Source organism: Chrysemys picta, chromosome 1 (assembly GCF_011386835.1).
Source record: "Chrysemys picta bellii isolate R12L10 chromosome 1, ASM1138683v2, whole genome shotgun sequence".
NCBI lineage: Eukaryota > Metazoa > Chordata > Testudines > Emydidae > Chrysemys > Chrysemys picta.
In genome coordinates, this window is record NC_088791.1 from 328,683,301 (window position 1) to 328,696,757 (window position 13,457).

The following is a 13,457-nucleotide window of genomic DNA, read 5'->3' on the forward strand; positions in this document are numbered from 1 at the left end:
ACTGTAACAGCTTGTACAAATGCATTCACTACATACATGCACCCAAAGGAATTTCCTCAAGTGGGACAGAATGGGGAACAGGTGTTTCCCAGAAACAAAATCATAAAAGGTTTTACTTCTGGAACCTGCTTCTCCCCAGTCAGACTTTAGGGACGTAGAAAGCAATGCAGAAACAATACTAGGAAAGGCGGGATAAAGTAAGACAGAAGAAATAGAACTCTTGTCTTCCCTACAAATTAGTGGAATTAAATATTTGTTCCAAGGTGTGGGGAGGGGGAAAATCTTGCGTAGCCCTGCCCCAAAGTGAGTTATAAAACCTAGGATTCTAAAAGAAAAACATGGGACAGCTGAACCTCTGCCCTGTATGCAGTGCCGGAGGAACAACGATGGAAAGGGAATGGACAGATTCCAGGGTCCGAAGGAAGAGTCTAAACTGCCTCTGGCATCTGCAGAAAGAGAGGTACAGCCCAAATTACTCAGACTCAGGGAGAGGTCAGGATCGGAAATTTAGCTTTCTAGTTCTGGCGGATCTAAAATAAATCTATATGCTGGCAAAACAGGGTACCAACTCTGAATTCAACTGCAGCATTCAGTTAAAACATGGCATATTTTAGAAATATTAGTAACCCGACATGCAAAGCAAGACTTCATATGTAGCACATTATCTTAGGCCTGGTCTACACGGGGGGGGGAGAGGGAAGATCGATCTAAGTTACGCAACTTCAGCTACATGAAGCTGACTCTGCCTGAGCCTCTCGCAGCGGTGGAGTACAGGAGTCGATGGGACAGCGCTTGGGGATCGATTTATCGCATCTAGATTAGATGCAATAAATTGACCCCCGCAGGATCGATTGCTGCCCGCCGATCCAGCAGGTAGTGTAGACATACCCTTAGAAAGGGAAGGACACTGCAGAGATATTTTGAATTTCAGCAAAGTAGCTGTTAGTAGCAAATCCAAGGCTATGATTCTCCTGAGAAGCTGAGGACAGGGCAGAAAAGTAAGGCGTAGGGGGAAAAAATCAAGAAATATAGTACACCGGTCTCGTAGCACATGATTCAAAAGAGGCTGGGAAATCACATGTTTTTGGCACTCAGTGAAAATCAGTGCAATGTGGTTTTCACAGGAAAAAATTTACATTATTGTTACCCAGGGATCCTGAAATTACTGGAATTTAAGCACAATGGGGTAGGAACGTCCTGCTCTAGTTTTAAAAGATGCCTGTCCTTTTAAAGGCCTACATCAGGAGTAGGAGGAAGGGATGGAGAGAGATCTATTGGGAAAGTGTCAGAAGGGTTTTGTGCAACATGCTACATAAGCAACAATCAGCACCGTGCAGCTCAGCTAACGCAGCGAAAGTAGCACACTAATTATCGTACCACTCCCACCACCAGTGCAAAGGGGTGAAAGAGACAGAGACAGAGAGAGGGCTCAGTTTACTTGGGAACAAAAAAGAATTTCAACTGTCTAGGAGCTTCTATTCCATTGAAAATGAGTTTCTTATCCAACAGTGATTAAATAGAACAAAAACTGAGAAAATGGGCTCTTGTGTACAGGGCCTTCACAATGCAATGCTGTGGGCTGTGTGTGATCTGACAGATATATTGAATACATGCTGAAAACAGAAATCGGATTTGACTTTTCAACCATTATTGATTAGAGAGGCCCAAATAGAAGGCAGCCTCCTATGTGAGGAGGTGAATTCCAAATTAAACAAACAGGCAAGTAGATATCAGGAAAAAAAACAATGAAGGGAAATCATTATACTGGGAGATTCTGGTTCTCATTTATTTTATGAAGCCAATAAACGTAAAGGTTGAACTCCAAACTCTGAGTTAAATCAGGCACTTGCATAAGCATGCAGAGCTCCCGTTGACTTTACTATGGGATGTTCATGGAGATGCAAGTGCAAAATTCAGATCAGGGCAAGGCTGCTGCCCTCTTTTACTGTTGCTCACAAACAGCTGTCCTGAGCCATCAGTCCCTCAGACTTTCCCGTACAGTACCTGACACTGATTAGAAGCAGTTAAATTAATCTAAACATAAAATACTTAGGTTGTAAGCTCTTTGTGGCAGGGATCATCTTTTTGTTCTTTGTTTGCACAGCACCAAGCACACTGGGGTCCTGGTTCATGTCTGGTGCTACTAGGCACTACTGCAGTAGAACTACTACTACTACTACTAATAAAGTAGATGGCCACAAATGCAGACTAGGGAATCGACCTTGCAATGTACTGAGCAGTGCCACGTGCCCAGAATTCCTATTAAAGTCAATGGAAGTTAGGCGCTCAACATCTCTTGGTACTGACTCAACATCTTTCAGTATGAAACCATAGAGCCTTTATGGACAATGTTAGGATTTTTTTTCAGGGGGAGGGGAGATAAACTAAAACCAATTTTAAAAAGTATTTAAGCTATTCTAGATGTAAGTACTATATTGAATTACAAACTACGGGCTCTAATTACCATGCATGCTCTTCATCAGCCGTCTCTTTGGGAGGCAAACATGTTGAGCACCATTATGAGGTGGTGCTGGAACAGGAATAATTACAATGATGCGTAAGAATGTAGCTGGAAAGCAGCAGCCTTCTCTCAGACTTAAAGTTGAGAGCATTATAATCATTATAATGAGAGTGGTGGGATTCACTGAGCAAAAGACAAAACGGGATGAAGGGCAGAGAAGTCCAACAAGAAGTTCGAGTTCAAAAAGTGACAATAAAGTCAATGGGCGGGGGGGAGCCTCCCCCTGGGAGGATAGTTGGGGTCAGCAAGAGGAAGGGAATGTAAACATGATGCTAATATAAACTGCTCATACTGTGCTAAAACTATCGAAGAACGCAAGGGAAGACATTAGGAGATGTGTTTTGCTCTTCTCGAAGGGCTAACGGGAACCCAAGAGCACGACAGCATTGGGCTGAGTTTTAATGATATTTGGCATCTCAGAAACCCAGCTACAGATACAAGAAGAAACACAATAGTTTCTCTTCCTGATCTGCACAGATTGGCAGTTAAGGACAGAAAGGTTACAGAGATGTTAAGTGAGTTGCCCAAAGCCACACAAATAAATCAATGGCAGAGCTGGGAAGAGACCTCAGGAATGCTGATTCTTAGTTTCCTGTTCCAACTGCTAAGCAATACTCCTTCTTCCCTCTTTTTCTGATATCCACGGACCTACTGCATTTGCCTTTGCATTTAAAATACCACCATTGTCATGCCCTCTCCTGCCTTTTACCAACCACGCTTGCTTTCCTTTTCCCCATCTTTATAAGCAAAGTTATGGAAGGCAAATTAGGCAATTTTGTGCTTGAAATCTCACATCTAAACTTATTTCTCTTTTTCAGCTTGCATTCAAGATGATCATTTTGGTGGCTCCATTTGCAACCCACATGCTGCTGCTGCTCACGCCTATTTTTTTTCCATTTCATGTTTTAAACGGACAGCATTGAACTGTAAAACATTGGATTTTTTTTTGGTTAAATTGTGAAAATCCGTGAATGAAGGGATAATAATTGGATACGATAAAAGCTGTCATAGAAAAGAACGTATCAAGTCCATTCTGTCACAGACACTTATGAAAGATGTAATATAATTTGCTTCAAAGAACTTGTAAAAAAAGAAAAAAAAAAGGCAGCTTGGATAGTTGTATTTTAGCAAATGTGTTTGCACTAAGGGTACCTTCTGTTGAACAGTTCTGCCCACAAGCTGTCTGTAGAATATAGAACATCTCTCGAGCATGCTTGCCACCTTGAAGCAGGGCAGTCGGAAGCAGAAAAAAAAGAACAGAATGCAGAAAAAAAGGTGAAGAAAAGAGAGAAATGAGGGACAGCAAGTCTAAGTACCATAAATACATTTAGAAATGAGATTAGCAAAGTATGACAATAGAATTTAAATGACAGACAACATCAAGATTGCAGTAAATAACATACTATGAAAAAAAAAACAATCCAGCCATCCAGCGCTTTCTTTTCAGCTTAGCTAAGGAGTCATAACAAAAGCATGAGTAGTAGTATTATTATTATATTAAAATAGGCATTTTCATCTCAGCATTTCATGTTTTTCATTTGGGTGATAATTCAGTTAGTTTTCTCACTCTCAAAACCACACATCCCGAGGTGTTTTTCTTGATACCTATTCATGGCACTGAGTTCAAACTTACCGACTACATCAAACCACAAAGGTATGTTAGCGGGTTGCACAGAGACCACGCCCACAATTTCTGTCACTCTATCACTTTCCATGACTGTGAAGTTGTAGAAGGGCTCATCGAAAGTCAGTGATACAGGTGAGGGTATGGGTTTCTTAATCCACTCAATATGGAGGCGCGCAGTTGAAGACTTCTGGGGTCGTCCATTGTCCACTGCTTTTATCTGTTACACATAGAGAGAACACATATGGTAGCTTAACATGCTGCTCTGTCAATGCATCTTGAGAATACTCCTGCCACCAGAGTAAAGTTGGGTTTATTTCTGTGGAAATTTTCATCAAAAATGAAAAATCATTTTTGTAAAAATTTTTCATGTAAAAGTTTGATCTTTCAGTGAAAATCAAAATGGTTTGGAAATGCTGCTGGCCTCATGGGAGTTGTATTCTAAGGACCTCATGCTCCCTTTCGGTCCAGGCTCCCTGAAACAGTTACTCCTTCTGGTGAGGGAGAGGTTGCAACATGAAAGCCCCTGGCCATGGTGAATCATGAGAGACATGGCCCAGCCAGGGAGGACAATGGGGACATGAAGAAACTGAACTACAGCCCTTCATGAGGAACTGTGACAGGATATCTGGCTCAAAATATTTCAGTTTTCAGCCTAAATATGTAAGTTTTCCATAGTCTCATAGGGTTAAGGTCTGAAGGGACCTCCTGTGTATCTAAGGCCACTAATTTCACCCAAAATCAAAAATTTCTCCAGACACTTTTCAGTTGGTAAAATCTCATTTAGTTGAAAACTCAATTTTGCACTACTTTTTTTTTTTTATAACTAACTAACTAACTAACTAACTAACGTATGTGACCTGCCCAATACCTGAGATAGAATTGAAGTCTAAAGGGATTGTTACTGCTTATGGTCTTCTCTGCACTTCTGAGGCAGCAAGGGGAACTTGATAAAATAAAATTATGTCAGGGGTTTGAAGTAATCCTTGCTATGCGGAAGGGATACAAACCACTACAACTGGCACTGTCAAATAACACCAGCAGTATTGTAGGGATGCGTGAACTCACAAAACAAATATTGAATACAGAGGGTTTTCAGCATGGTAGATGATGATGACTTAAATATCCTATATAGGCTCTTTTCACCCATAGCTTAACTCCATTGATTTTACATCTGCTGCAGTTTTTGTGAGATATTGGGCATTAATATTTTGTCATTCAAACAGGGTAAAATAGCAAGATGGCATTCACATTAATGAGATGTAAAGGTCTATATCTGCTTGCCAGGCCAGTACTAAAAAGATATGCTACAAGCAACAGACAAATAAGAATCTCAGCTTTTTAACAGTATGTGTCATATGTTTCTAGTCAAATAATTCACACTTTTAACCTGTTATTGGTGCCTGAGTCTACCAGTGCTTTATTGATACTGGTCTAGAATTGGACTAATGTAGGGTTATATTAGTCCAATTCTATTATCTTCTCTAGAAGACTTTTCTAAAATGTAATAGGCTTCCACTGTCAGGAAGTTTGACCTGGGTTCTATTCCTGGCTTTGCCACTAAGCTACTGGGTGACCTTTGGGAACTCACTTCATCACTCCATGCCTCATTTTCCCCATCTGTAAAATGGAGATAATGATATTTACCTTTGCACTTTGAGACCTGCTGATGAGAAGCATTATATAAGAGGTAGGTATTATTATTAATAATCTTCCCCAAATGTCCCTTAACTTTTCAGTATGCTATGATCCTTCAGTCTCTTACAGTACTAAGTTTTGGATTACTTCAACCCATTTTCCAAAATGATTACTTTCTTCCTTTGTTTCAGTTTCTCTAGAGCTATTTATGTTGTTTCTCTGCCCTCAGTGTTCACAATTCCTCCCAACTTAGGGTTCATTCTTCTTATTATTTATATTATACCAGGGGTCGGCTTGCATGCCAAAGGCGGCACGTGAGCCGATTTTTACCGGCACGCTGCTGCCAGCCGGGATCCCGGTCACCGGCCCCACTCAGCCCGCTGCCTGCCTGGGTGAACGGAACCCTAGGCCGGCAACGGGCTGAGCAGGGCCGACGGCCAGGACCCCGGCTGGCAGGAGCCGGCGGCCGGAACTCCAGACTGTCAGCGGGCTGAGCCGCTCAGCCTGCTGCCGGTCTGAGGTTCCGTCCGCTGGCCTCACTCAGCCAGCTGCCGGTGTAGGGTTCTGGCTGCCAGCCCCTTGCCAGCCGGGGTCCCGGCCCTGCTCATCCCACTGCCGGCCTGAAGGGACGGAACCCCGGGCCAGCAGCAGGCTGAGCCAGGCCGACGGACGGAACCCCAGACTGGCAGCGGGCTGAGTGGCTCAGCGTACTACCAGTGTGGGGTTCTGTCTGCCTCCTGCGCTGACAGTCTGGGGTCCCAGCTGCCGGCCCCGCTCAGCCTGCTGCTGGCCTGGGGTTCCGGCCGCCGGCCCCTTGCCAGCCAGGGTCTCGGCCCCGTTCAGCCCGCTGCTGGCCTGGATGGCTCAGCCTGCTGCCGGTCTGGGGTTCCATCCGCCGGCCCCTGCCAGCCGGGGTCCCTGCCACTGGCCCCACTCAGCCCGCTGCTAGTCTGGGGTTCTGTCGGGGGGCCCTGTAAATGTAAAATGTGTTACTGGCACGCGAAACCTTAAATTACTGAAGACTTGGCACGCCACTTCTCAAAGGTTGCCGACCCCTGTATTATACTATCAATGTGCATGGTGCTTGATAAGCGTGATCCTTGCCTGTAATAGTTTACAATCTAGGGGCTTGTCTATACCAAGAGTTAGTGAATGGCAAGCTGGGGTGTGAATCTACAGCACTCTAGCCTGCTTTGTGCTAATTGGCTGCATGGAACCTGTGGCCATGCACTAAAAGTTCCATAGTGCACTTCGATCTACCGCTGTTTCAGAATGCAGTAGGTCAAAGCATACTGCAGAACTTTTAGTGAGAGGCAGCAGGGTACACGTGGTGACTTAGTGTGCAGCAGCCTATAGGGCTGTCAAGTATCAGGGGGTAGCCATGTTAGTCTGTATCTACAAAAACAACAAGGAGTCTGGTGGCACCTTAAACACTAACAGATTTATTTGGGCATAAGCTTTCGTGGGTAAAAACCTCACTTCTTCAGATGCATAGAGTGAAAGTTACAGATGCAGGCATTATATACTGACACATGGAGAGCAGGGAGTTACTTCGCAAGTCGAAGTTGCTGTTGATTTACAGCGCAGCTTACTGCACAGTAACTCTCCAGATAGACGAGCCCTATGTGTAGAAAAAGACATGGGATAACAAACATCTGGGTCAGAGAAGGGAGGATGGGGGTTACAAATACAATTTCATGTGGGTACTTTGGTCAGTTATGCCAACATCCTGAGAGTTTGGCTAGTTTTCCTTTATTTTAGTGTGTTTTCAAGCTATACATTATAGGAGATATTTATAAATATATATGACTATAGCATCAATTAATGTGATTAACACACTTTTTAAAAGGCTGGCAGTATTTGCCTGAAATACCATATCCTGTCAGCCAGTGTTGATCTTGCTGGGAAACAGATTAAGGTATTCTGGTGAACTGTAACAGGTGGTTTGTTACTCTGCTTGGATTTAAGAGGGGTGGACTCTTTAGAAAGAGAGGATCAAGGCTGTATCCTGAGCAGTCCTGCGGTACGAATCAGAGTGGGAACTCAGCCTGGGGAGAAGACCTGAGCTGAACTTTACATGACAGTATTTTATTAATAAAGCCAATTCCCAAGAAGTGAGAGAGACCTGGCTCGCAGTGTGAGATCTGAAAGGCACCTGGTCATTGTGCTGTTTACGCTGATACCTAGATCCCTGATGAAGATGTGAAATAAGACGGGATGAAACATCAATCAATGTGGCACACCACTAGACACCTGTGCCCACTCAATACTTTGCTGTCATAATCCTTTGTTTAAGTACCTACCATGAATCGTTTTCAATCACACAAGTGTTTCCAATACATATAGATTTCTGGAGTTCATATGCCCCTAAATTTGATTCTATCAAAAAATACCACACATCTCTTGTCTCTCTCAGGCCTGATCTGCACACAGTTTTTGTGCCCCATAACTACTGTGCTTAAGGCAGTGATTCTTTTTATTGAAATAGTTATTGCAGTGCAACCCCTAGTGTGGGTGAAGTTACACCAGTGTAAAAGTGCTTTATGTCAGTATAGATTATTCCCCTTCACTTACAAGCAAAAACCCAGGGCCAATAAGAGGGTGGGGCCAGGAGGCCCATTTGGCGTGGGCCTCAAGCTCAAAGGGGGCCTCAAATTTAGACACTTGATATAGATTTTTCCTCAATAATTAGTGCATTTGCACAGAGAAGGGCTAGAAAAGCATTTGTTAAATAAAAAAATATTCAAATTATGTCTCACTCTTTTTTTGGTGCCTTATTTTGTTTTTCATGTATTGTCATTTTTTAATTTTTATTATGGCTAGGGGGCCTCAAAGCTGGAAGTGGCCCGGGCCTCTCTGGATCTCTGAGAGGGCCTCCATAAGCCATACTAGTATAATTACCGTATATACTTGTTCATTAGCCCGTTCGTTTATAAGCCGACCTCCCAAGATGGTTAGGTAAAAAGAGCAAACACGATATGACCCTTTCATAAGCCAACCCTATATTTCAGGGGTTGGCAAACTTTGGCTCCTGGCCCGTTAGGGTAAGCCTCTAGTGGGCCTGGACGTTTTGTTTACCTGGAGCGTTCACAGGCACGGAGCCCCTCAGCTCCCAGGGGCCACGGTTTGCTGTGGGGCTCGATGCCTATAGACGCTCCAGGTAAACAAAACAACAATGTATTAGATATTCAATTCAATGATTCCATAGATTTTAAAATCATCAAATTTTGGTGTAGACCCGTTTATAAGGCAAACCCTGCTCTTTGATGCGTCACTTTTTTACCAAAAATATTCGGCTTGGGAACGAGTATATACGGTACTTTTATACCGGTATAACTGTCTCCACACTAAGGGGGTTGTATTGTTTTAACTGAAGTGGTATAGTTAAGTGGTACAACTATTGTGTGCGTAGAAAAGCCCTCGGTCTATGTTTTTTCCCTGTACATTGGTAAGACAAACTGATGCTTTGAAGATCTACCTTTTGAACAACCTGAGAAGTATGAAAACATTTTGAGTAAAAAGAGCTTATTTCTTTATCTATAGTTATGTATGATAACTGGATTTCTTAATAGGTTAAGGTTTTACATATAACTCCTAAATTAGGGAAAACTATGTGACATTATACTAACTTTAAAAAACATATTCTTGAAACATCAAATGGTGTGTGCTAATTCTGGTTAATGAAGCCTTACTGTTAAGATGTCATAATTCCCTGCTGTGAATTGCTTTCTGGAAGAAACCATCCCGGTTTTAGGGTCAATAAAAAATTTTCCATCATCATTTCCATCCACGATGCTGTAGGAAATTTCTGCATTCGGTCCTTCATCTTTGTCAAATGCAAAAGCTCTGTAGATTGGCTCCCCTCTTTTCTTGCGGTCCCTCTCGGGCAACTTGATCTGATAGACTTTCTCTGGAAACTGAGGCTTGTTATCATTTTCATCCAGAACTTGAACCACCACCCAAACAGTAGATTGCTTGGGAGAGATGCCTCCATCTGTGACCGTCACCTGGATCAAAATATATTTATATATATATATAAGAAGAATTATGGAATCTAAATCTAATGAAACTTTGTAAATGGGTGGAATGACCCACATGGAAAAATAACTCTTTGGCAGTCAGCAAGGTCTTCCCTTTAAGGAGTAATGTTTATAACAAGAAATCCAGCGAGTTCATATAGGCATAAAGAGAGAACACAGAAAAATGTCCAGCTGCGGGTTTAACTCAGAACCTAGAGCCCCAGGTGTAGAAATCCATTACTTTTTCCAAAACACATTCTCCTGCCTGCATCTCTCTCTCTCTCTCTCTCTCTCTCTCAAACAGCCCCTGAGCAGCGATGCCAAAAGAGATGGAAACAGAATTGGAAATAACCACTTGCTCACCAGGGGATCACGTGGGGCCTTTGCACCACTGCAATTTTTATTTATTTTTTTAAGAAGTTTCCTGATTCATACATGGAAGAGATGTGATTTCTTTATAGCACTGATGACAAATTTAACACATTTCTTCTTAAATTCTGAAAAGATCTCTGTAATTTTTTCATTCATTACCCAGAATCTGACAGCTCATTAATCCCATGATTCGTATGGCTGCAGTGGAAACAGAGATACATATATCAACAGAACAAAACCAGAGACATTCTTAGTAAAAATTCCTGGTGCATTGTGTAAACTATACAGTGAGCTGACAGTAATAAATAAGCACTGCAATCTGAGGGAAAGAAGAGTTAATTAGGAAGTTGGCAGAGACTTAAAACAGAATTACTAATAATTTTTAATTATGAAATACTGTGAAAATGAAATGATCCAAGATCAGCAAAAAGTCGAGAGACTCAGTAATACTAATTTTTTTTTAAAATCAATCAATATACATTTCAAGCTTTCCCCCTATCTTTCAAGTACAATTTTAACAAGTTAAGTAATAAGGCAGAAAGAGACTTCTTGCATGAAAGAAGCTTGGATTTGCTTTCAATTAAATTTGCTAACATGCCAATTCCCACACTAGCAATTTTTGATGGTGGTCAGCCAAGATATTACATACTTTCTAGTCTGTCTGTGCCGACCATTGACAGCAATGGCTCTGCTGGTTAACTGCTCAATGGGTTATTTTTGTCTAAATGTCTCCTTTTTTCTCCTTACAAAACGAAGTCCCATCTCCCAGTCCTCAAAGAAAGCAAAATTGTTCTGGAAATCTTATCCCCTGACATTGTTCACCCCCTGCAATTAGAAACCTAGATTTAGAGTAAACACTGAAGTGGTCTTGGAATCAGCAGCAGAAGCACAGCATTTTTTAGGAAGGAGGCAAGCTGTTTTTTTCCCCCGGCCTGTTTTTAACCACACTTTTTAAAACTGAAACCATGGAAAGTGCTGGGCTGACAGCTGTGGAGACTCAAACCCTCTCTTTACAGACAACAACTGTTATGGCAGCACACATCGGCAATAAAAGATTGCCCACATCATCCAATCACTTATCTGGGGAGAGGGACCTGCTCTGGGAGTGTATCAACCTTGGGCATCTCTCTTCAGAGACTGTCAACCTGGGTGCCAATTAATACCGGTTGGGATTGCAGTGTCGTGATGTTCACACTTGTCTGCTGAGAACTGGACTGAGACCATCATTGTATTTCTCACAAGCCACTAAACCACCATCTGTCAGTCACTACTGGAGCAACCAGCAATCTAGAGGTGACAGTAGGGTGACCAGACAGCAAGTGTGAAAAATCGGGATGGGGGTGGAGGGTAATAGGAGCCTATATAAGAAAAAGACCCAAAAATCGGGACTGTCCCTATAAAATCGGGACATCTGGTCACCCAAGGTGAAAGACTCATTTCGCATTGCCGATGAGTTCAACCAAACAGTTCCTCGTCACTGCACTTTAAAAAATATTATTTATCATTTTTAAAAGGCTGCATGAGTGGTAACTGATCTGCCTCTCTCATATTGTGAAGTTAACACCTCTGGAAGTAGCAGTTGCTTCACTCAATAAACCCATGAATGCTAGATCATTTGTAAACAAAAAGCAATACCCCCAATTTATCACTAGCATAAAAAAGTAAGAAAAAAATCTGCCATCGTTAAGGATGATCCCACCGTACTTCTGCTCTCTTGCTGCAGAGCAAGACAGGCAGTTGGCATGAGCACAAGTTAAAGAAATCCTATTCCAGGAGTTCTGCTGATTGTAGAGATAAAATAATCCATAATACCGGCAGTACAGCAAGGATGTAGCATACCAAAACAAAATGAGTCATGCTAATTTCAACACCAATCAAAATACAATGCAATGCTGTTTATTATTTCTGTAATGTCCCTAATACACAGAAAATGCCAGAGTGAGAGGGAAAATACTGATGTTTGCATAATGAAATATGACACTATTATCAGGGAATGATACGTCTTCCAAACTTCCAGAGGAACACTGCGAACAATGGAGAACACAAATAAAAACATTATAGGTGGGGCCCTGTTAAGATCACCTGATACTTCTATTATTAGATCCTGTTTTCACTGCTTATGACTTTGCCAAACTTTAATTGTTTGGGCTGAAGTTTTCCATGCCAGGTGTCTGCCTCAAGTTGGGGTGATTGTTGTTGCTTTATTTTTTTTTTTTTGGAAGATTTCAGCCAAAATGGTCCAGCATTTTCTGAGAACAAGGCGAGGGATAAATACATTGTTTTGCCCATGTTAAAAAATTATGGGGATCTTTTCTGAGCGAAGCTCTTGTGCCCCAGGCTTTGGAGCGGGGATGTGACATTTGGCAGAGGGGTAGCCTTTGCATCAGGGATGGGCCTTTTGCTGGCTCCATGAAAATCTGCCCAAATTTCGCCAAGTTTATTAGTCTCTGAAAATCAAAGCTCGCACATGCTCAGTAGAGACTTAGATTTTAGCAGCTAAATACCCAGAAGGATCCATGCACACTGGGCACGTTCAAGCGTGGGGCTGAGCGTGACTTTCCCAGTAACAGCAGCAGACTGTGACGGGGGTCAAGGCACCCGAACTGAACGCAAATCTCTCCTCTGCTCGCAATGCCCCCCGATGCCTGGGCAACCTTATTTTGCCTCCCTTGTGCATATGTATAACTATGTAGTCTTTAATTGCATGATCATATGCTATTTTCCCATGGGATCCCTGCCCCATTCATCACACAGGATGGGCCTTCTCTGAAGATGGATCAGGGCTGTGTAATGAAGAAGACCCTGACTCATTTGTTGCAGAAGTTGGAAAGTCTGTAGTGAGTGAGGCAGGGGATTGCACGAGGAGGAGAAAAAACATGGTGAAAGCAGTTGAATGCTGCTCTGGAGAACTGGATTCTATCTCTGCTTCTGCCACAAGGTTCCCGTGTGATGCTCGGCAAGTCACTTAATCCACACTTTTTATAAATGGTAATGAATTGTGTGCACCTCATTTTCTGGGTGACTGACTAGAGATCCTGGGGACTGATTTGCAGAAGCACTGAGCCACTGAAGTCAATAGGAGCTGTGCTTTGAACATGTTAAGTGCTATATCATCAGGCCCTATGCATTTCACATCAGGCACCCAAAATTAGTGGATACTTTTGACTTTAATCTCTCTGTGCCTCAGCTCCTCTCTGCAAAATGGGGATGATAATATTGTAAAAATAAATTCATTAATATTTGTGAAGAACTCAGGTTATATAACGATAAGCCCCTACAGAAA

The 13,457-nt window shown here is 42.4% G+C and overlaps 1 protein-coding gene across 11 annotated transcripts in view; it reads right to left on the reverse strand.

Moving 5' to 3' along the window:
- FAT3 (FAT atypical cadherin 3) overlaps nucleotides 1-13,457 on the reverse strand; it is a 566,930-nt gene that overhangs the window by 136,425 nt on the left and 417,048 nt on the right. For 9 of the 11 annotated variants that reach the window (XM_008171837.4, XM_042856002.2, XM_008171839.4 and 6 more), the window contains exons 5-7: nucleotides 9,476-9,790; nucleotides 4,155-4,365; nucleotides 3,674-3,742 (exon numbers count right to left, since the gene is read on the reverse strand). In XM_008171837.4, coding sequence (XP_008170059.2) covers nucleotides 3,674-3,742; nucleotides 4,155-4,365; nucleotides 9,476-9,790 — 595 coding nt within the window. The remainder of the gene's footprint in view (nucleotides 1-3,673; nucleotides 3,743-4,154; nucleotides 4,366-9,475; nucleotides 9,791-13,457) is intronic. The other 2 variants (XM_005304056.5, XM_005304053.5) reach the window with 1 other exon arrangement.